General features: G+C 44.0%; 1 protein-coding gene across 1 annotated transcript in view; it reads left to right on the top strand.

The window, feature by feature from the left end:
• The window catches only part of LOC144505492 (histamine H2 receptor-like), a 48,505-nt gene extending 24,582 nt beyond the window's left edge, over window positions 1-23,923 (top strand). Inside the window, exon 3 of the mRNA XM_078231613.1 lies at window positions 23,468-23,923. Coding sequence (XP_078087739.1) covers window positions 23,468-23,624 — 157 coding nt within the window. The 3' untranslated portion in view covers window positions 23,625-23,923. The remainder of the gene's footprint in view (window positions 1-23,467) is intronic.
• Window positions 23,924-24,222: the final 299 nt, after the last annotated feature.

Genomic DNA, 24,222 nt, shown 5'->3' with positions numbered 1-24,222 from the left:
ACACTCCTGGCTTTTGCATAGTGGATGGTGGACAGGCTTTGGGAGTCAGGAGGTGAGTTACTTGCCACAGGATTCCTAGTCCCTGACCAGCTCTTGTAGCCACAGTATTTATATGGCTAGTCCAGTTCAGTTTCTGGTCAATGGTAACACCAGGATGTTGATAGTGGGGGTTTCAGTGATGGTAATGCCATTGAATGTCAAGGGGTGAAGATTGGATTCTCTCTTGTTGTAGGTGATCATTGCCTTGTATGGTGCAAATGTTACTGCCACTTGTCAGCTTAAGCCTGGATATTGTCCAGGTCTCGCTGCATTTGAAAATAGACTGCTTCAGTATTTGAGGAGTCGCGAATGGTGCTGAATATTGTGTAATCACCAGCGAACATCCCCACTTCTGACATTATGGTGACAGGAAAGTCATTTATGAAGCAGCTGAACATGGCCAGGCCTAGGAAATTACCCGTACAGTGATGTCCTGGAACTGAGATGGTTGATCTCCAACAATCACAATCATTTCCCTTTGTACTAAATGTGACTCTATTCAGTGGAGCGTTTTCTCCCTGACTCACATTGACGCCAGTTTTGCTCGGGCTCCTTGTTGCCACACTCCGTCAAATGCTGCCTTGATTTCAAGTACAGTCACTCTCATCTCACCTCTGGCGTTCCGCTCCTTTAACCATGTTTGAACCAAGGTTGTAATGAAGTCAGGAGCTGAATGACCCTGGTGGAACACAAACTGAGTGTCCGTGAGCAGGTTATTGATAAGCAAGTGCTGCTTGATAGCACTATTGATGACCTCGTCCATTACTTTACTGATGATCAAGGGTTAACTGAAAGGACAGTAATTGCCCAGGTTGGATTTGTCCTGCTTTTTGTGCACAGGACATCTACCTGGACAATTTTCCACATTCCTGGGTAGATGCCAGTGTTGGAATGGTACTGAAACAGCTTGGCTCGGGGTATGGCAAGTTCTGGAACACCTGTCCCCAGTACTATTGCCAGAATATTGTCAGGGTCCATTGCCTTTGCAGCATCCAGTGCCTTCAGCAGTTTCTTTCACATGGGATGAATTGAATTTGCTGAAGACTAACAGCTGTGAGGTTGTGGACCCCTGGAAGAGGCCGAGATGGATCAGCCACTTGACATTTCTGACAGAAGATTGTTGCAAATGCTTCAGCCTTACCTTTTGCACTGATGTGCTGGGCTCCTCCGTCATTGAAGACGGAGATGTTTGTCCAGCCTCTTCCTCCAGTGAGTTTCTTAATTGTCCACTCACGACTGGATGTGACAGGACTGCAAAGCTTAGATCTGATCCGTTGCTGTGGAATCACTTATTCCATCTATCACTTGCTGCTTATGCTGTTTGGCACAAATGTAGTCCTGTATTGCAGCTTTACCAAGTTGGCACCTCATTTTGGGATTCCTGGTGTCATTATTCATTGAATCAGAGTTGATCCCCTGTCTAGGTGATAATGGTAGAGTGGGGGATGTGCCAGGCCATGAGGTTTCAGACTATGGTTGACTATAATTCTGCTGCTGGCCACAGCGCTTCATTGTTGCCCAGTCTAGAGTTGCTAGTTCTGTTCAAAACTTATCCCAATTAGCACTCTGGAAGTGCCACACAACATAACGGAGGGTATCCTCAATGAGAAGATGGGACTTTATCTCTGCAAGGACTGTGCAGTGATCAGTGCTACCAATACTGTCATGAACATCACAGCATCTGTGGCAGGCAGGTTGTTTTCCCCTTGTTAGTTCCCTCGCCACCTGCCACAGAGCCAGTCTAGCAGCTATGCCTTGAGGTCCCCCACCCAGAGCATATTCTGCACCCTGGCCACTCTCACTGCTTCCTCCAAGCTTTGCTCAACATGGATGAGTACTGATTCATCAGTTGAGGAGGGGCGGTGGGGGTAATCAGGGGATTTCCTTGCCCTCTGATCTGCAACGGGCCGCCCCCTTCCTTCCCTCCTTCTGAAGACTGCCCACGCCTGCCTGACTGCCCAAACCAAATATTTTATGGTGTGGGCGATGTACTAGCAGAGTTATTTGACTTGGTAACAAGCCTAATCGACCCTTTGATTATCTATTTAAATATGATGAATGGGCTGCTGATTTCAGCTCCCCCGCCCTGTATTATAGGGGTGAGGATGTGGAGATGCCGGCGTTGGACTGGGGTAAACACAGTAAGAAGTTTAACAACACCAGGTTAAAGTCCAACAGGTTTATTTGGTAGCAAAAGCCACAAGCTTTCGGAGCGCTGTTCCTTTGTCAGATGGAGTGGATATCTGCTCTCAAACAGGGCATACAGAGACACAAAATCAAGTTACAGAATACTGATTAGAATGTGAATCTCTACAGCCAACCAGGTCTTAAAGATACAGACAATGTGAGTGGAGGGAGCATTAAGCACAGGTTAAAGAGATGTGTATTGTCTCCAGACAGGACAGCCAGTGAAATTCAGCAAGTCCAGGCAAGCTGTGGGGATTACAGATAGTGTGACATGAACCCAATATCCCGGTTGAGGCTGTCCTCATGTGTGCGGAACTTGGCTATCAGTTTCTGCTCAGCGACTCTGCGCCATCGTGTGTCGTGAAGGCCGCCTTGGAGAACGCTTACCCGAATATCAGAGGCCGAATGCCCATGACCGCTGAAGTGCTCCCCAACAGGAAGAGAACAGTCTTGCCTGGTGATTGTCGAGCAGTGTTCATTCATCCGTTGTCGCAGCGTCTGCATGGTTTCCCCAATGCACCATGCCTTGGGACATCCTTTCCTGCAGCGTATCAAGTAGACAACATTGGCCGAGTTGCAAGAGTATGTACCATGTACCGTGTATAGGGGTGAGCTCAGGGGTGGTTGGGAAAGCGGTGAGGGTGCAGAAAACACACCCGGTGGGGTCACGTAAAATGCAGCCCCTAGTCTACCTTGAGTTAGCTGATTGCAGTCAGTACCTGAGTAGGGATGGTAGATCTGACCTCAGTATTCTGTTTGGAGTAGGAAAAAAACATCTGCTAGTTTCTCCTTTTGATTGTGAAATTGCATGTCCAATTTATATGGTTGTAAATTATTTGGAGCCAGTTTCACTTAAAGAATTTAGCCCCATGAAAATTTGTTTGCTTATAATGCATCTTAAACATTTAGAATTTTTAAATTGAAAATGTTTCTATTTTTTAAGCCTTAGACAAAAATATTTAGTCATGATTTTGAAATTTGTCCAGTCTAAAGATGACAAAAGTTTTTATTGAAGACATGTGATCATAATTTGTTTACAGGATGAAAGCTCTAAAAATGCATTGTTAGAAATTAAAAATAACACAAATTATTTGTACAGCAGCTGTAAATGATGCTGTGAATCTGAGGTATCGGGCTCGATTTGAAATGGGGAGTTAGGAACCAGACACAGAGAAACATGTGTCACGATCATGGTGTGATTTTTTTAAGTGGCCTAACTGATCAGGAGGAGAAATTAATGCTCAGAAAGAGATCCTGAGCAATTCCAGGGGGTGGGAATGCGAGCTTGACTCCAGCAGCAAATGCATTCGGCAGTCATATTGAATGCTGCTGCTGCCATGCCATTCTGAGCAAGCAACTCCTTGGAAGTGGAGGAAGGAGGACAAATTCCTTGCAAGGCAAGTTAGACTCACAGACTTATTTAAAGGATCCCAAGAAATAATGTTGATCGGGCCCCACGGCGAACCCAACAATTCTGCACTGACGTGCACAAGACCGGTCGGACTCGCCAAGGAGAATGTGATAACCACAATGTGCAGGAAAGATCTTGCAAGGAAGAATGTGATAAAGCCTACTTCATCGACTAATCCTACATCTCCTCAACCAATGATATTAAAAGATAGGGAAAATAAACAGTAAAAGATTGAGAAAAGTTTATTTATTAATTAGTGTCACGAGTAGGCTTATGTTAACACTGCAATGTGCTGGGACCTTTGCTGTTTGTAATATATATCAATGATTTGGAGGAAAATATAACTGGTTTGATTAGTAAGTTTGCGGATGACACAAAGGTTTAAAGAAGATGTATGAGGCAAGTTTTTTACACAGAGGGTGGTGGGTGCCTGGAACTGGCTGCCGGGGGAGGTAGTGGAAGCAGTTACGATAGTGACTTTTAAGGGGCATCGTGACTGTGGTGAACCATAGTTGGTTACCACTATGAGTGCTGAGCCATGGATGGTCAGCACTATGGGGTTTGTAGATATGTTACTGTAATTACTGTTGGTGTTAGGGTTGGGCTGTTCTACCTGTTGATATTGTTCTGTGGTACTCTCCAGTTGGCTCCGCCTACCAGGGGAAGTATAAAGGTCACTGCACTGCCTGGTGACCCTTTAGTCTGGGATTGTATTGTATATAGTGTGCTCCATTCTTGTCAGTAATAAAAGCCTTTATTTCCCGGGTACAATCTAGCCTCCCGAGTGATTTAATCGCGCATCAATTTTATTACTGACAAAATTTTGAAAACCATGGAGCAAATGTTGAAACCCGATCGGCTTACACTAGATCCACGTGCGGCAGGAGCGTCGAACACTTTCGACCATTGGTTAAAGTGTTTTCAGGACTACATCGATGCCTCAACAGCCATTCAAAACGACGCCGATAGACTACGGGTCCTCCACGCGAGGGTAAGCGACACCGTATACTTAGCAATCCGCGATGCCCAAGACTACAAAGGGGCCATCGAACTACTTAAGAAGCGGTACAACAAACCGCCAAACGAGATCCATGCTCGACACCTTCTAGCCACTCGACGGCGGCAGCCCGGCGAAACGACAGAACAGTACCTGTGTGAACTCCAGCAGCTAGCCAGAGCCTGCAACTGCAAGCCAGTGTCAGCGGCCCAGTATACGAGCGACTTGATCCGCGATGCGTTCGTGGCGGGAATCGGCTCGTCGTACATTCGCCTCCGGCTACTAGACCTCGCTTAGACAGTAGAATTGGCTGACGCTATGGAGACGGCCTCCAGAAGCCTAGAAACGTACCACACCAACCACGTGGGAACATCGTGGCAAGTACAGCCACCGACTCGACTTTATTCAGCGGCTCCGAAAAACTGCGCGATTGTGTTCCCAACCTCGGACCTGACGACGGCAGCAGCTCCAGGAGGCCCGCGGTGTTACTTCTGTGGATTGGCGAAACACCCTCGGCAACGATGTCCAGCCAGAATGGTATTGTGCTCCAAGTGCGGAAAGAAAGGGCATTATGCCAAAGTCTGCAGGACCAAACCACCCTCCAAACGTAGCAGTGCGGCATGTGATTCTCCTGAGCCTGTCTCCTTGTCTCCAGCGTCTTCGAGGTCTTCCACCACGTGCGATTCCAGAGCGCTGCCATTCCTGACAACGGAGACGCAAGAAATGTGCGACCTGCAGGGGCCGCTACTTTTAGCGCCACCGACCACGTGCGATCCATGGGCGCAGCCATTTTGGTTGGCACCGACCGCGGACGACCAGCAGGGGTCATCATCATCAACCATCTCAGCTGCCTGCAGCGGCACCCAAGACCCAACGGTGGCGTCAATCATCCTGGACCAGGCTAAGCCTCACAGACTCGACAAGTCCATGATGGGCATAGAGGTAAACGGACGCCAAATTCATTGTTTGTTTGACAGCGGGAGCACGGAGAGCTTCATTCACCCTGACACCGTGAAACGGTGCGGTCTCCGAGTACGGACTGTCAGACAGACAATTTCGATGGCGTCGAGGTCCCGGTCTGTTACCGTGCTAGGGAGCTGCGTGGTCAACCTGACGGTGCGGGGCACAGTTTACGAGAACTTCAGGCGCCTTGTGTTACCGCACCTTTGCGCTCCGATGCTCCTGGGACTAGACTTTATGGTCCACCTGACGAGTGTAACCCTGCAGTACGATGGGCCACTCCCTCCACTTTCAGTGGGAGCACAGTAGCCTCCAAATTGCACAGCGTGCTCCATGTGTAGCCTCTCGACACTCAGAATCACCCCACCATCCTTATTCGAGAATCTAGTGCCAGGCTGCAAGCCCATCGCAACCAAGAGCAGACGTTACAGCGCTGAGGATCGGATCTTTATTCGATCTGAAGTTCAGCGGCTCCTCAGGGAAGGGATCATCCAACCGAGCTCTAGTCCATGGAGAGCGCAAGTAGTGGTGGTTAAAACTGGACACAAACCCCGGATGGTCATAGACTATAGTCAGACCATTAATAGATACACGCAGCTGGATGTGTATCCTCTTCCGCGCATATCTGACATGGTCAACCAGATTGCGCAGTACCGGGTGTTCTCCACCATTGACTTGAAGTCAGCTTACCACCAGCTCCCCATTTGCCCAGAGGACCGAAAATACACGGCCTTTGAGGCGGATGGTCGTCTTTATCACTTTTTAAGGGTTCCCTTTGGCGTCACGAATGGGGTCTCGGTCTTCCAGCGTGCAATGGACCGAATGGTGGACCAAAACGGGCTGCGGGCTACCTTCCCGTACCTGGATAACGTCACTATCTGCGGCCATGACCAGCAGGACCACGATGCCAACCTCCTTAGATTTTTACGCACTGCGTCTCGCCTGAATCTGACCTACAAAAGGGAGAAGTGCGTATTTCGCAAGCGCCGTTTAGCAATTCTCAGATACGTGGTGGAAAACGGGGTCCTTGGCCCCGATCCAGACCGTATGCATCCCCTCCTGGAACTTCCCCTGCCCACTAGCATCAAAGCACTGAGAAGATGCTTAGGCTTCTTCTCATACTATGCACAGTGGGTTCCCAATTATGCGGACAAAGCCCGTCCGCTCATCAAGTCTACCTCCTTTCCCCTAGCAACAGAGGCTCACTTAGCCTTTGAAGGGATAAAAGCCGACACCGCGAAAGCCACGATGCACGCTGTTGATGAGTCCATCCCCTTTCAGGTGGAGAGTGATGCATCGGATTTCGCCCTGGCTGCCACACTTAATCAGGCGGGCAGGCCCGTCGCCTTTTTCTCTCGCACCCTCCAAGGCCCCGAAATTCGACACTCTGCGGTGGAAAAGGAGGCCCAGGCCATTGTGGAGGCCGTTCGGCATTGGCGCCATTACTTGGTGGGAAAACGATTCACCCTGCTCACGGACCAGCGGTCCGTGGCATTCATGTTCAACAACATGTTACGGGGTAAGATCAAAAATGATAAAATCTTGAGGTGGAGAATCGAACTCTCCACCTACAATTATGATGTCATGTACCGTCCAGGGAAGCTCAATGAGCCCTCAGACGCCCTGTCGCGTGGAACATGTGCAAGTGTGCAGGAGAATCGATTACAGGCCCTCCACAATGATCTCTGCCATCCAGGGGTCACTCGGCTCTTCCATTTCGTAAAGGTCCGGAATCTACCCTACTCAGTGGAGGAAGTCAGGTCCATAACCCGAAGCTGCCAGGTATGTGCTGAATGCAAACCGCACGTCTACCGACCTGACAGGGCACACCTCATTAAAGCCACTCGCCCTTTTGAAAGACACAGTGTGGACTTCAAGGGCCCCCTTCGTTCGACAGATCGGAACGTGTACTTCCTCAATGTGATTGACGAGTACTCACGATTCCCTTTTGTCATTCCCTGTTCTGATACGACCACTACCACGGTCATTAAAGCATTACGGGATCTTTTCACCCTGTTCGGTTACCCCAGCTATATCCACAGTGATAGGGGCTCGTCATTCATGAGTGACGACTTGAGGCAATACCTGCTCTCAAAAGGGATTGCCTCAAGTAGAACTACGAGTTACAACCCTAGGGGTAACGGACAGGTTGAACGAGAAAATGCTACAGTCTGGAAGGCTGTCTTACTGGCGTTGAGGTCTAAAGGTCTTCCAGTCTCCCGTTGGCAAGAGGTACTCTCTGATGCGCTCCATTCTATCCGCTCACTCCTGTGTACGGTAACCAACGCTACTCCACATGAGAGGATGTTTTCCTTCCCTAGGAAGTCTTCCTCTGGGACCTCATTACCGTCTTGGTTGACGCACTCAGGACCTGTCCTCCTGCGGCGGCATGTTCGGACCCGCAAGTCCGACCCTTTGGTTGAACAGGTCCATCTCCTCCACGCCAACCCTCAATATGCCTATGTGGCATATCCTGATGGGCGAGAGGACACGGTCTCTATTAGAGATCTGGCGCCAGCAGGGGACTTGGACACCCCAGTCGCTCCCACACCCCTAGTTAGGGACCCCCCGACTCTTATCTCCCCTCCTGACACGGCGCGGGCAGTATCGGGACCACCACTTAATCCTCTTACTCCCGTGTACAGCTTGCCTGAGTCCAGGAGATTGTCCCCACCTCGAGGCGTGCTCGAGTCCAGCAGATTGTCGCCACCTCGTGGTCCACCTGTCTGTGAGGAACTGGAGGAGTCACTGGACACCGCCTTGGAGAGAAGGTCACCACGGTCACCAGAACCGGCGTTACCGCCAGTGTTGAGGAAGTTGCAGAGACGGTGCGGTCCTCCAATACGACTGAACTTGTGATTATCTGAACAGTTGTTCTGGTTTTTTTGCCCCACTGGCCTTTGTTTTTAAAGGAGGGGTGAATGTGGTGAACCATAGTTGGTTACCACTATGAGTGCTGAGCCATGGATGGTCAGCATATGGGGTTTGTAGATATGTTACTGTAATTACTGTTGGTGTTAGGGTTGGGCTGTTCTACCTGTTGATATTGTTCTGTGGTACTCTCCAGTTGGCTCCGCCTACCAGGGGAAGTATAAAGGTCACTGCACTGCCTGGAGACCCTTTAGTCTGGGATTGTATTGTATATAGTGTGCTCCATTCTTGTCAGTAATAAAAGCCTTTATTTCCCGGGTACAATCTAGCCTCCCGAGTGATTTAATCGCGCATCAGTGACAAATACATGAATAGGATGGGAATAAATAGATACGGTCCCCAGAAGGGTAGGGGGTTTTAATTCAGTCGGGCAGCATGGTCGGTTCAGGCCATGTCCCCTAGAACATCTTCTTTAAACCTTGCCCCTCGCACTTAAACCTATGTCCCCTAGTAATTGACTCTTCCACCTTGGGGAAAAAGCTTCTGACTATCCACTCTGTCCATGCCTGTCATAATCTTGTTGACTTCTATCATGTCACCCTTCAACCTCCATCGTTCCAGTGAGAACAACCAAGTTTCTCCAACTTCTCCTCATAGCTCCTCCGGGCCAAAGGGCCCAGTCCTGTGCTGTCATTTTCTTTGTTCTTTGAAGTTACTGTGAAAATCCCCGAGAACATGAATTGAACAAAATGAATCCAATGATATATCAGGTATGGAAAGAAATAAAGCAAGGGAAAAAAATGGATTTAGAGAGTGAAAGAGATATTTTTAAAATTTTCCTGAAAAATCCAAACCCTGAAGGGATAAACCTCCACACTTGTCATAATATTCATTGGCAGAGTTGCTGATTAGCATAAAGTAACAATTCACATGTCATTAAAAGGATTACATACATTATTAATTAATAGCCCACATATCTGTGAATGCTTCATTTCATATCTACTGCCCAAATGCAGCAAATTCACAACATTTGATACATACAGTGATGAGACAGGCAATGAGACAGGCTCAATGTGATGCTAATGAAGGAGCAATGCAGCACAGAAAGCAACCATTGGATAGTCAAAGTTAATCACGCTTCTGCTCCTTGCCTGAAGTCGCTGTACCATTACCCACAAATATCAGAGAGCACAATCAACCTTGCCATTATTTAGAAAACTAATTCTGGCTCATTTTAAGTCTTCATTCTAAATCCTTTAAGAATGATCATAGTGCAAATTTCAAGTGTTTGAGAGAAAGTGTTGGAATGGTTTTTCTTTGTTCTCTGCAATCACAAAATGAAATTATATCAATTGAATCTCACAGTAAAATCATATCATTCAGTGACATCCTAACAGAAATAGTCCATTGCTTTTCCCATGGACTAATTTCCGGATCGATTTGTTTCAGTAGGAATTGTTTGGCCTTTCATTCAGCATATGGTAGCTATGCATGATGTTATCATCCCTAGGTTCACAAGGTAGAAATAGTACAATATTACGAGTTCAACTATAATAGGCTGGATTTTCAATAGCAGGCAACAGCAGGCATGGGTGAGAGTGAATTTTGAAATTGTACTCCTGGAGGAGGTCATCTTGAGATCCTGCCAGCTCCTTTATGGATTTGCAAATCAATAACAGGAGGGAAGGAGCAGGAAATGCATCGGACACCAATTAAGAATGAAACCTGAAATAGGCAAAGCTAAATGTTTGTTGTTCAAATATTTGTAAAAACAATCACTGATCCAAATTCATAAAGTGAATCACTTTGTTAAGTGACTTACTGGCAGAGCTTGTGCTCATTTAAGCATCTGTACATATGTGTGTGTAATATATATCAGTGAAAGAGACTTTGAACAGATAAAAAAACTGGCATTCAGTTGTGAGCTATTAAATTACTGGGATAGAAAATAGAACTTTTACTTCACTTCAGAAATGTCTGTGTTTGGCAACATGAAATAAAATTGTGAACAAATTTAAGTTCAAGAATGTAATCAATTCCCACAGCACTGGTAATTTCAAGCAATAGGAATTATATAAAAGATGAGAAATAATTCTTATTGCTGGAAATCTGAAATATAGACAAAAATGCTTCAAACAGACAGCAGAAGCAGTATAATGAATACATTGCTAGTTATAACTCCATCATAACTCCATCTTTGAAACCTTAAAGGCCGACAACAATATAACCTTAATATAATCTTAACAAAACAGGGATAGCAGAAAAGCTGGTTTAAGAATTTCTGCGGAGCTTTTGCAGATTTAACTCTTCCTCTATGTCAAATACATCGAGGATGGAGGTTCCCCTAAATTTCGACAAAATCAAAACTCACTTTCCCAAAATAAATTCGGCCTAATTTAAGCATCATCATTAACACCAGGTAGCCCCCATCCTGATCTCAACAAAGTCAATGTTGCCCAAAGCTAGATTTATTTAGCGACACTGATGACTAGAGGACCAGTAAAGTTGTAAAAGGAAGTGTAAAGAGATAGATTTTGGTAGCAGCAACATTTTAAAGACTGCTGATTTGCTAATAAAAGAAAAGTGATCACTTGTAACCATATAGTTTGCATGAGCTGGGCAGATACCATGTAGTGAACATGTCAGATTTTAGACAGAGCATTTATTTTTAACTGAAGGTACTGAAATACTGTACTAACAATGCAAGAAAGATCAATGTTTCATTACTTTGGGTTTGTTGTAAATCTGGACTTCTATTTGCAAACCGTGCATTAATTATTAATCACATTACGATCATCATTTACTAATATAGATTATTAATGGTTGACCATCTCTGAGTTTGCAATGAACTGTATGCACAGCAAGTATCTAATGTACTATAAACTTTATCAATAATTAATTTGAAATCTAATACAGATATAGATTGGCACATACAGTAGCAACATGTTTAAAAGTCTTAAATCTCCACCCAAACTGATTCTGCTTCTGATTCTGTACAATGCTGGTTGTACAATGTAGGGGCAAAATATGTAGTGAATCAAATGTTATCTGAATGGATAATACATTATGCTTTTTGTTCCTCTAAAAGCATTGAAGTATGTGTTGGATAAGTGTAATAGAATAAGGAAAGAAAGGAAAAAAGAACCTTCATTCATATATCTTTCATAAATTCAATTCTGAATTCAAGTCTTTATTGTCTTGTATAAGAGTCGGCTTCCAACAACCAACTGAAATTTTTTCTCAAGTTCTTATGAAATCAGACTGAATGAATTTTTTAGTAATAGACCGCAGCAGAGACTTGGGATGGGATGGAATGAAAAAAGAAAATGCTGGAAATGCGCAACAGGTCTGGCAGTATCTGTAGAGGGAGAAACAGCTAACATCTCAGATAGATGGTGCCTCAGCCGAAAAATGTTGTCATTTGGATGCTAATACTTTTCAAGACAAACAGGGGTGGCAGCAAAACTGGGAAGAGAGGTATCAGAGCTGTAGGAAAGTCAGCAAGAATGCCAGGAGAGGCAACAATAGGAACGTCAGAAAGGATGGTAGGAGAGGCAGTGACAGGAATTTTAGAGAGAATGGCAATGACAGGAATGTCAGAGAGGCAATGCAACTAATAGATAGGTTTAGCAGCAAATTAAGGGAGAAAATAAAACCTGAATTAGGTATCAAAAATGTATTAACCTGCACTTTTAATAGGAAGGTATTGGAGACCTAGTGCATGACTGGAAAGCAGAGGAACAAACAGGCATGTAGAAGTCTTTTCACAATCACATACGATCCAGTGACCAGTGAATGAAGATTACTGTGAAGCGAAAAAGAACAAGAACTGACCCTATACGTACCAGATGAGACAGGAACAAGAACACCATTTTAGTACATCTAACATCCAGTTATATCAGATTTTTATCTGTTCATGTTGCCCCAGTAATGAGCTATGATTGGGATTCAAGACTGCAATTTTTCAGCTGCGATTTGTTTGTGCTACAGTAATTTCAGCAGTCACAATGAACATTCAACACTGAGCCATGTGCAGGTTGTATATTTCAAGGTAAAATCAATTTTTCATACAGTAGACATAGATGGAAGAAATGCAATATCAGTATTTTAACTCAAATTATATTAGAGCTCTAAACAAGTATGCTATTTATCCTTTCAAATGCTGTGATAGATGCATTTTGCCACTATTATCTAGGGCAGGATTTCTGGTAACGTGGTGGGTCGCTTAAATCAGGAAATTTGCTAACTTGGGCCTGACTTTGTTTAAAGAACCCATACTTGTTCTGGTGAGGTGGGATAGAATTGGGCACACTGATCCCAGAAGCAGATCTTTATCAACCAGGGGGCAGGTGAGTGCCAGGGCAGGCTGGTTTGAAGGTCCTTCTTAGTTCTTTGGGACTGGGTCCCAGTTAACACCCCCTCACCCTCAAACACCCCCATGCCAACAGATACCTTGCATCCACTCCATTCCCTCTTAAACCCTCATGCTACCTCCATGCCAACTCATGCTGCCACCCAAGTCTCAAGAACCCTCATATGCTCATTGTCCCTCCATGCCAACTCAGTCCTCAATTCCTCCTATGCCCCCCCATAACCCCATCACACCTCCATGCCAACTGATAGCCCCACCCACTCTCTCATGCTCCAATGCCAGCTCATGAATCGACACATGCCACCATATTCTCCCCATGCCACCTCCATAGCCATTCACCTGGTATTCACGATGGGCAGACTTCAAGAGCTATGTAGAGATGAAAAAATAAACTTCTAGCAATTTAATACAACTCTCACTCATACACACTTGATAGTGTCAAATTAATGAAACTCATCCAAAGTTTTAAATCATTCAGCTAGCTAATCTATAAAAACAAATAAACTTCAATCAAATTGTGAACTCAGAATCCCATCCCATAATTGTAGCTTTTGAAACTCAGTCAAGCATTCATGACATAATAATAAACCGTGAGAATGTCAATCAAGACCTTTGTTGAGACTGCATGAATAGATGATAATGTTTTTTCAAATCTACACCAGATGACCTATAAATCAAAGTAATCCAGTAGAGGGTTATGCATTAACGCACACTGACAGCTTAAACTGGTTCATAGAACCATAGAACCAGAGAAAATTTACAGCTCAGAAACAGGCCTTTTGGCCCTTCTTGTCTGTGCCGAACCATTTTTTGCCTAGTCCCACTGACCTGCACTTGGACCATATCCCTCCACACCCCTCTCATCCATGAACCCGTCCAAGTTTTTCTTAAATGTTAAAAGTGACCCCGCATTTACCACTTTATCCGGCAGCTCATTCCACACTCCCACCACTCTCTGCGTGAAGAAGCGCCCCCCTAATATTCCCTTTAAACTTTTCTCCTTTCACCCTTAACCCATGCCCTCTGGTTTTTTTCTCCCCGAGCCTCAGCGGAAAAAGCCTGCTTGCATTCACTCTATCTATACCCATCAAAATCTTATACACCTCTATCAAATCTCCCCTCAATCTTCTACGTTCCAGGGAATAAAGTCCCAACCTATTCAATCTCTCTCTGTAACTCAGCTTCTCAAGTCCCGGCAACATCCTTGTGAACCTTCTCTGCACTCTTTCAACCTTATTTACATCCTTCCTGTAACTAGGTGACCAAAACTGTACACAATACTCCAAATTTGGCCTCACCAATGCCTTATATAACCTTACCATAACACTCCAACTTTTATACTCGATACTCCGATTTATAAAGGCCAATGTACCAAAGGCACTCTTTACGACCCTATCCACCTGTGACGTCACTTTTAGGGAATTCTGTACCTGTATTCCCAGATCCCTCTGTTCAACTGCACTCTTCAGAGTCCTACCATTTACCCTGTACGTTCTTCTTTGGTTTGTCCTTCCAAAGTGCAATATCTCACATTTGTCTGCATTAAATTCCATTTGCCATTTTTCAGCCCATTTTTCTAGTTGGTCCAAATCCCTCTGCAAGCTTTGAAAACCTTCCTCACTGTCCACTACACCTCCAATCTTTGTATCATCAGCAAACTTGCTGATCCAATTTACCACATTATCATCCAGATCATTGATATAGATGACAAACAACAATGGACCCAACACCGATCCCTGCGGCACACCAATAGTCACAGGCCTCCACTCAGAGAAGCAATCATAGAAATCCTCCACAACCACTCTCTGGCTTCTTCCATTGAGCCAGTGTCTAATCCAATTTACTACCTCCCCATGTATACCTAGCGACTGAACCTTCCTAACTAACCTCCCATGAGGGACCTTGTCAAAGGTCTTGCTGAAATCCAGGGAGACAACATCCACCGCCTTCCCTTCATCCACTTTCCTGGTAACCTCCTCGAAAAACTCTAATAGATTGGTCAAACCTGACCGACCACGCACAAAGCCATGTTGACTCTCCCTAATAAGTCCCTGTCTATCCAAATATTTGTAGATCCTATCCCTTATCACACCTTCCAATAACTTGCCCACCACCGACGTCAAACTTACTGGCCTATAATTTCCCGGATTTCTTTTGGAACCTTTTTTAAACAACGGAACAACATGAGCCACCCTCCAATCATCCGGCACCTCCCCCGTGAATACTGACATTTTAAATATGTCTGCCAGGGCCCCTGCAAGTTCAACACTAGCTTCCCTCAAGGTCCGTGGGAATACCCTGTCCGGTCCTGGGGATTTATCCACTCTGATTTGCCTCAAGGCAGCGAGCACCTCCTCCCCTTTAATCTGTAAAGGTTCCATGACCTCCCTACCAGTTTGCCCTATTTCCGTAGACTCCATGCCCATTTCCTCAGTAAATATGGATGCAAAAAAAACATTTATTATCTCCCCATCTCTTTTGGTTCCATACACAGTCTACCACTCTGGTCTTCAAGAGGACCAATTTTATCCCTCACTATCCTTTTGCTCCTGACATACCTATAGAAGCTCTTTGGATTTTCCTTCACTCTGTCTGCCAAAGCAACCTCATGTCTTCTTTTAGCCCTCCTGATTTCCCTCTTAAGTAGCTTCTTGCACTTTTTATACTCCTCGAGCATCTGATCTGTTCCTTGTTGCCTGTACATTTCATACAACTCTCTCTTCCTCTTAAGCAGTGTTACAATCTCCCTCGAGAACCAAGGTTCCTTATTCCTATTTACTTTGCCTTTAATCCTGACAGGAACATACAAACTCTGCACTCTCAAAAGTTCTCCTTTGAAGGTCTCCCACTTTCCATTTACATCCTTACCAGAGGACAGCCTGTGCCAATCCACACTTCCCAGATCCCTTCTCATTTCATCACATTTGGCCTTTTTCCAGTTCAGAACTTCAACCCGAGGACCAGATCTATCCTTACCCATGATCCGGTTGAAACTAATGGCATTATGATCACTGGATCCAAAGTGTTCCCTCACACTCACATCCATCACCTGCCCTAACTCATTTCCCAATAGGAGATCCAATATCGCATCCTCTCTAGTTGGCACCTCTATATACTGATGTAGAAAATTCTCCTGAACACATTTTACAAACTCTACCCCGTCTAAACCTTTAACAGTATGCGAGTCCCAATCTATATGTGAAAAATTAAAATCCCCTACTATCACAACTTTGTGTTTTTTGCAGTTGTCAGCTATCTCTCCGCTGATTTGCTCCTCCAATTCTTGCTGACTATTGGGTGGTCTATAATACAACCCCATTAATGTGGTCATACCTTTCCTGTTTCTCAGCTCCACCCACAGGGCCTCTGTAGACAAGCTCCCTAATCAATCCTTCCTGAGTACCGCTGTAACATTTTCCCTGACCAACAATGCCACCCCCCCACCTTTTATCCCTCTGCCTCTATCCCGCCTGAAACATTGGAATCCTGGAACATTGAGCTGCCAGTCCTGCCCCTCCTGTAGCCAAGTTTCACTAATGGCTATAATGTCATATTTCCATGTGTCTACCCACGCCTTCAGCTCATCTGCCTTCCCCACAATACTCCTGGCATTGAAATAGACACACCTCAAAAGATTATTTCCACCACACTCTACCCTTCCATTTGTGATTTTGCTTGAACTAACCTGTCTTTTTAGCCCTGCTCCACTATCTGCTCTGGCACTCTGGTTCCCATCCCCCTGCAAATCTAGTTTAAACGCTCCCCAATAACACTAGCAAATCTCCCTGCAAGTATATTGGTCCCCTTGTAGTTTAGGTGTAACCCGTCTCTCTTGTACAGGTCCCACCTGCCCCAGAAGAGGTCCCAATGATCCAAGAATTGGAAACCCTGCCCCCTGCACCAGTTCCTCAGCCACATGTTCATCCGCCCAAGCATCCTACTCCTGCCCTCACTGGCATGTGGCTCAGGTAGCAATCCTGAGATTACTACCCTCGGGGTCCTGCTTTTTAACTTCCTTCCAAGCTCTTTGTACTCACTCTTTAGGACCTCCTCACTCTTCCTTCCCACGTCATTTGTACCGATGTGTACCACGACATCTGGCTGATCACCTTCCCACTTTAGAACGCTGTGCACGCGATCAGAGACATCGCTGACCTTGGCACCTGGGAGGCAACAAACCATGCGGGAGTCTCTGTCCCGACCACAGAGCCTCCTGTCCGTACCTCTGACCATTGAGTCCCCTATCACTACTGCTCTCCTCTTCTTCATCCCACCCTTTTGTGCTGTAGAACCAGACTCAGTATCAGAGTTCCGGCTGTCGCAGCTTGTCCCAGGTAAAGCATCTCCCACAACAGTATCCAATTCAGTATACCTGTTGTGGAGGGATATGGCCACAGGGGAACCCTGCTCTGCCTGTCCTTTCACACTGCCATTTCCTCTCCTTACAGTAACCCAATTTCCTGTGCTCTGCTGCTTAGGTGTAACTATCTCCCTAAAGCTACTGTCTATATACTTCTCATTCTCCCGAATTAGATGGAGGTCATCAAGCTCCTTCTCCAGTTCCCTAACACGCTTTGCTAGCAGCTGCAGCTGAATGCATCTTTTGCAGGTGCTGTCGTCAGGGATACCGGAGGTCTCCCTGATCTCCCACATCCTGCAAGAGGAGCATTCCAACATCTTGCCTTGCATTTTTTTTTACTCTGGGGGAAATACAGGAATAAACTTTCTGAAAAAGAAAAAAAACCTACTCTCGCCTCTGCTTGTTCTCGCCGAAGCGATGTTTAAAGAGTAGGGAATACTAAAAAACACTTCCACTTCAGATCATCAAACTTAAACAGACCTTATCCACCCTTCAAGTGTCTTCATGTCTACTCCACACTGCGGTTTAAGGCCCTCAACAGCCACAATGGGATCTGTTTGATCTCAGCATTGCATTCAATTCACCCTTCTGAGTTTGAATGTTCCTCCTGTGTGAATCAGGCCTCGCTCCCATCCACTTGTCTACAAAAATAGTCCTGTTGGAAATGAGAGCAGGACCTCTGCATCTGGGTCCAGTTGCCATTTTAAAATGTCTCCAGACACAGCCCAATTCTGAGAAATCCAGTCATTAGCCTTCTGCCAACAAAATTTGGGAGCAATTTGCTTAATGTATTTTTTTTTAAACTTAGGCTTCTCAAGCTAAAGATAGCTTACAGCAGTGATTTTCTGATGGGATTCTCGACTGTTAATTGTACCCATGCTGCCACAAATAACAGACAGTAAATTCTTAAAATCAATAAACTATCAGGTTGAACTGAACAGGCATACAGGGAATAATTTGCAAAATAATTACTGTTTTTCAACCATTTAATTGACTGTATATTCTCTGAGCAGTTTCAGTTGGCAGTAATCAGTTCATTTCATAGCACGATATAGAGAGCAATCTGAAGGAATGATTCTATATTCCATTCAACAACCAAGAGAGAAACCCAGAGGAAACATAGGATATACTCCAAATCGCTAAAACCAATTAAAAGGCACAGTTCTCTGTTTCATTATCCTGGATATTTAAGCCAAATAGATCTCACAGCTAGACGCAAAATTCTCCGACCTCACCTGTGGCTGGGATTCTCCAGTTCCGTGACAGTGAATGGTGATTTGGCTGAGGGCCAAATTCTTCGTTTTAGCTGGCAATTATGGCAGGGCATCGGAGAATTCCGGCTAGAATAAACTTCTGAATATATGAGGAATTAAAGTGCGCTTAGTGATGGAAAAGAGCCAAAACATAAGGAGCCAGTCAACCTAACCTCGATGGTCAGCTTATTATTGGAAAAAAATTCTGGGGTACAGCATTAATCATCATTTAGAAAGATAGGGATTAATCAAGGACAGTCAGCATTAAGGGAAGCAATGAGAGCACTGTGTGCAGTTTTGGTCCTCTTATCTTAGGAAGGATATGATTTCCATAGAGGGAGTTTAACAAAAGTTCATCAGACGTGTTCCAGGTATGGCGAGATTGTCCTTTGAAGAGGGATTGGGGAAACGAGGCCTGTATTTTCTAAAGTTTTGAAGAATGAGAGGTGATCTCATTGAAACCTACAAAGTACTTAAAGGGTTAGACAGGGTAGATGTGGGTGAGATGTTTCTCCTGGTTGGGGAGTCTAAAGCCAGAGAACACAATTTCAAAATAAAGGAGCAATCATTGAGGTAAGAGATGAAGATAATTTTTTACTCAGTGTTCACAGAAACCCTACAGTGCAGAAGGAGGCCATTCGGCCCATCGAGTCTGCATCAACCACAATCCCACCCAGGCCCTACCCCCATATTCCTACATATTTACCCACTAATCCCTCTAACCTATGCATCTCAGGACTCTAAGGGGCAATTTTTAGCACGGCCAATCAACCTAACCCGCACATCTTTGGACTGTGGGAGGAAACTGGAGCACCCGGAGGAAACCCACGCAGCCACGAGGAGAATGTGCAAACTCCACACAGACAGTGACCCAAGCCGGGAATCGAACCCAGGTCCCTGGAGCTGTGAAGCAGCAGTGCTAACCACTGTGCTACCGTGCCGCCCACCACTGTGCTACCGTGCCGCCCGTGTTTTGAGTCTTTGGAATTCTGTACCACAGTGGGCTGTGGAATTTCAGTCACTGAGTATGTTTGAAGCAGAGGTTGACAGATTTCTAAACACCAATAAGATAAAGAGAGGATAGTGTGGGAAAAAGGCATTGGAGCTGTGATCGTATTGAATGTTGGGGTAGGTGCAATAGGCTGAATGGCCTACTTCTGCTCTTATCTTCTTGTGTTCCTATAGGAGCTCTGGATAGTTCAACATCAGCGTTCTCTCACTTATGGTAGAAAACACAGACTAAAAGCAATGGGTACAATGAATGCAGGGAAGCATGAAGTGAAAATAATTCAAGCCTCACAATTTGCAACCTGTCTAGTTTCTGTGGATGTAGACACAAGATTTCCTCCACACATACATTGCACAAAGTTAGGTTTTACAATGTATATGGAGTATAATTAGGGTTGCCAACTCTGGATGGAGATATTCCTGGTGGTTTCATCACATGATTTCCTGCCTCCACCTGCACCATCCGCAACCTCCCGGCATTGGTCATCCAGCTCGCCAATCTTAATGGGGCTCTGCCTTCCATCACTCAGGTGGACAAAAAGCAGAATCTTCATTACCCAATTGGACGGTCTCTGACTGTCATTCAAAAAGCCAATTCTCCCATCTCCAAGATAATTGTAACGCATAAGCAGAATTGTTCGAAAGAAATATAACATTTTTTTATTACCCTTTGATTTTTCTTCAAGATTGTTAAAAACAGTGATCCAGAGATGTAATTCCTAGAAACTTCAGTCCAAGGTCAAAATGTTACCATCGTTCACGTCGGCAGGATTTTCCCATCCTGCTGCAGTGAATGGAGATTTGGCTGGACGCAAAATTCTCTGACCTCGCTGCAGCGGGAGCGTGGCATGAACAGCTGGTAATGTCGCATCCCTAAAGTTTTGACTTCCCTACATTCAAGAGGAGTGAAACACAGATTTAAAAAATAGTCCCCTAGTTCTCAGGTCCCGAGTAAGATGATGATATGCTAGGAGGAGATGTGATGAGTTTTTAAGCCCAGATTTAGGGCTAAAACTAGCATTGTGGACTGTTTGACTAAGAATCGAATGGTTTCCATAATGGGCAATCGATATAGAACACCAGTCCTACACCCTGGTTCGAAGATCAATATCTCCCCCTTTATCAATGATTGGTGGCATCTCAGATCGATTCTTGTGCCTAATTATGGGTAGCACGCCTTAGAAAGGATGTCAAGGCCACCAAAAGGATGAGAAGAGGGGATTTACTGGAACGGTCTCCTGGAGTTATTCAGAGAGAGTGGAGAAGCTGGGATTGATCTCCTTAAAATAGAGAAGGTCAAGGAAAGATTGAATAGGGGTGTTCAGAATTATGAGAGCTCAGATGGAGTAGATAGGAAGAAACTGTCCCTGCCAGCAAGAGGATCGATAACTAAATGATGCAGATTTAAGATAATTGGCAAAAGAACAAGTGTTAAAAAAAACTTTTTGTTTAACTACCTTTTTTTAACTAACCTGGAATGCATTGGTTGACAGGGTGGTAGAAGCAGATTTAATAACTTTACAATGAGAAGTAGATATAAAGGAAAAGTGTGCAGGGCTGTGGGGAAGAAGCAGAGAGAACCAGACAAAAAACTCTTTCAAAGAGCTGATACATATACAGTGGGCCAAATGGCCTCCTTCTGTACTAGAAGAATTTATGATTTATAGGTCATATCTGACTGCTCTTGATTGAATTTTTTGATGAGGTAACAAGGAGGTCAGTGACTGTTGCATGCGAGATGCAGCCCACGCAAATGTCGGTATGGGTGTCTGCAAAGTATCACAGGACAAACTGGTCAGAGAAGTAAAAGTGCATGGGATCCAAGGGGAATTGACAAGTTGGATCCAAAATTGGCTTTGTGACAGAAGCGTACGAATATCTGAAAGCAAGGACATTTTTGTGACTAGAACATTTCCAATTAATTCAGTGGGGCTCGTGATAGGTCTCCTGTTTTTTTGTGATAGATATCAATGATTTAAACTTAAATGTGGCAAATGGAATTCAAATTGGAGAGGTGTGAGATAATTTGTTTGGGAGGAGCTCAATGGCTAAATTGAAGAGTGCCGAGGAATAGAAAGACCTTGGTGATCATTACAGGAAGGATTTGATTGCAGTAAGAAGAATACAGAGGAGATTTATGAGTTGCCAGGACTGGAAAGGTTTTGCGATGAGGAAAGACTGAATAGGACTTTTTTTGTGAGCAGAGAAGACTGAGAAGAAATTTAATTAAGGTGTATAATTTCATGGGGAGCCTAGATAGTGTCAATAGGAAGGACCTATCTCCATTAAAGAGAGATGAATAAGCAGAGAGCATAGACTTAAAGTAATGGACAGTAAGATTAGCGAGGAGATAAGAACCAGTCTTTTCTTCCAGCAGATGGCAGGGATCTGGAACCCGCTGCCTGCATAGTGGTAGAAATCCTCATTACATTTTTTAAAAGTACTGGATATATACTTCAAGTGCCATAAGTGGCAAGGCTACAGACCAAGAGCTAGAAACTAAAATTGTGCTGGATTGCTGTTCTTTTTGTTTACAGAGGCAGACGGGCTGAATGCCCTGCCCTTTGATCTTTTAGCTGCTTTGCTTCTCATTGACCACAGCAAACATAGCTATGCATTCAATATCAAGCAGCCATTTGGTACATCTGTCCAAAGTGGAATTGTATCCGTAGGCATGATTCAAATTGCCAGTAATTCTGGTTTCTTGAAAATAATACACTGAAAAAAAGTCTTTACATTTATCTTTGAAAGAAACACAGAGGGACTTAATTCATACAATACCTAAGTGCTGCCTAGATGTAAGCATTAAAATTTGTTTTACGATACCTTTTGTGCAACATACACCATCAAGTTCTTGAGAAACTCTTGGTAGAATATTAGTTTTAGGCAGACCAAAATTGAAATATCACACTTTTTATGAAAGCAAAACATCTGTATGTCAATCCAATTCTTTCCTCTGATATTGATTTGAAAAAAAAATGATCTGCACAACAATACAGTATTTTCCAGTCTTCTTTATAATGCAACACATCACTTATTGAGAATGTTAAACTTATTCCACGGATGAATTCTAGTTGGAGAAAGAGGTAGTCAGCATAGTAAGTTAAACAGCAATTTTATGAGGTATATTCAGTTATCATTACGAACTTGGCACTGGGATTGTTTCAAAAGAATGTCATTAGTACTCTGTCAAAATATTTCTGCATTTGCACCAACAAACAGAACTGAACTAGCCATAGAAAGTTAGCACTGATTTAGCAATGTAAGGACCCTTTTAATGATGCAATTTATGGTCCTGTGTTGTCTCTCGACCCCAAGTTGTGTGATATTCTCACTACTGTAGGTGGTAAATTATTCCTGGAGGCTATAACATTTTAAATTATAATTTTTGCTTTCTTACGTTTCTTTTTTACTTTTTCTTTCGCTCTCTCCTAATCCAATCTTTCCTTCTCTTTATCTCTCTATTTGTATCTACTTTGACTGTAATTCATCCCATTTCATTCTCTAGCATTTGTCTGTTTCTTTACTAATCCTGAAATTGGATTAGAGGTTAAGGAGATGGACAGTTGCTTCTGTTTTTCACCGAGTTCCGAGATTCCCTTCTGGCCTTGCTGTGCCGTTATCAACTCGCACTTCCAGTTATTGGTGGTGCAATTATTTTTTTGGCTCAAAAGATGAGGAAATGTTGTAACTAACCATATTCTGGGAAATTCTAGGGCAGTATAATTAATTGCTGACTGTTTGGATGAAGCAAAGCAGTGCCGGCAAGCAGCATAAGTCACTGATGTCACAATCTCCTGCAGTTTCAATGCCATGATATTGATGAGCATCACAGATGCATATGGCTATAATGCGAGTGTGCAGGAAATTCCAGGACTATATGCTAATACTATGTCAGTATCACCTCTTGTATTTGTTTGATTTCATGTTTTTTGTTTCATTGTTATTTGTGCACACCGCAGAAAGGTATATTGTATCCTTTACCACCGCATCCCATTTGTTTCCTCAGAAATCATGTCACTTCCTGTGGAAAGTCAGCAGAGATGATCTCTTACTGCAGAGGCTTGTGGCTGACAAAGGTCAAGCTGATGAAAGACCTGTGGAGTCCTGAATTTGAAGAGATGGAGGTGGAACCAAAGGCACCCCAAAGGATTGTTGGACCTTGAGCACTGAACTACCATGTTTTTAATTTACAGTTTTTTTTAATAGGCAATGAATGTGCAATATTGATTAGTCTACTGAAAACCACCTTGATGCGATTGTCCTGTAATGTGTGTTTTGGAAGTTGTTTGTTTAAAAAAAGGTGGAAGTTTTAAAGTTTACATGTGAAGCCGAAAGTTATTCCTTAAACCTGCTTTCATATTATGTTGCTCCAATTGAATTATTGCTGATATTGATATTTATAAATGATGTGGTTGACATATCAAAAGCACCTGATCAACCAGAATAAACTATTTATCAGCATATAACTTTTATCAGTATTTGTGTCTTTGGACAATTTCTTTAATTCGATCTAACTGTGCAATAAAGGAAAAGTTATTTTCTATTCACTCTAAAGGCATAAGACCATAAGACATAGGAGCAGAAGTATGTCATTCAGCCTATTGAGTCTGCTCTTCCATCCAATGATCATGACTGATCTGATATGATAATCCTCAACTCCGCTTTCCTGTCTTATCCCCGTAACCGTTGATTCCCTTACCAATTAAAACTCCGTCTATATCAGCCTTGAACATACTTAATGACCCAGCCTCTGCAGCTCTC

The sequence above is a fragment of the Mustelus asterias genome, chromosome 16, assembly GCF_964213995.1.
Source record: "Mustelus asterias chromosome 16, sMusAst1.hap1.1, whole genome shotgun sequence".
NCBI lineage: Eukaryota > Metazoa > Chordata > Chondrichthyes > Carcharhiniformes > Triakidae > Mustelus > Mustelus asterias.
The sequence above is the reverse complement of the archived record's forward strand: the minus strand, read 5'-3'. Positions and strand labels throughout refer to the sequence as shown.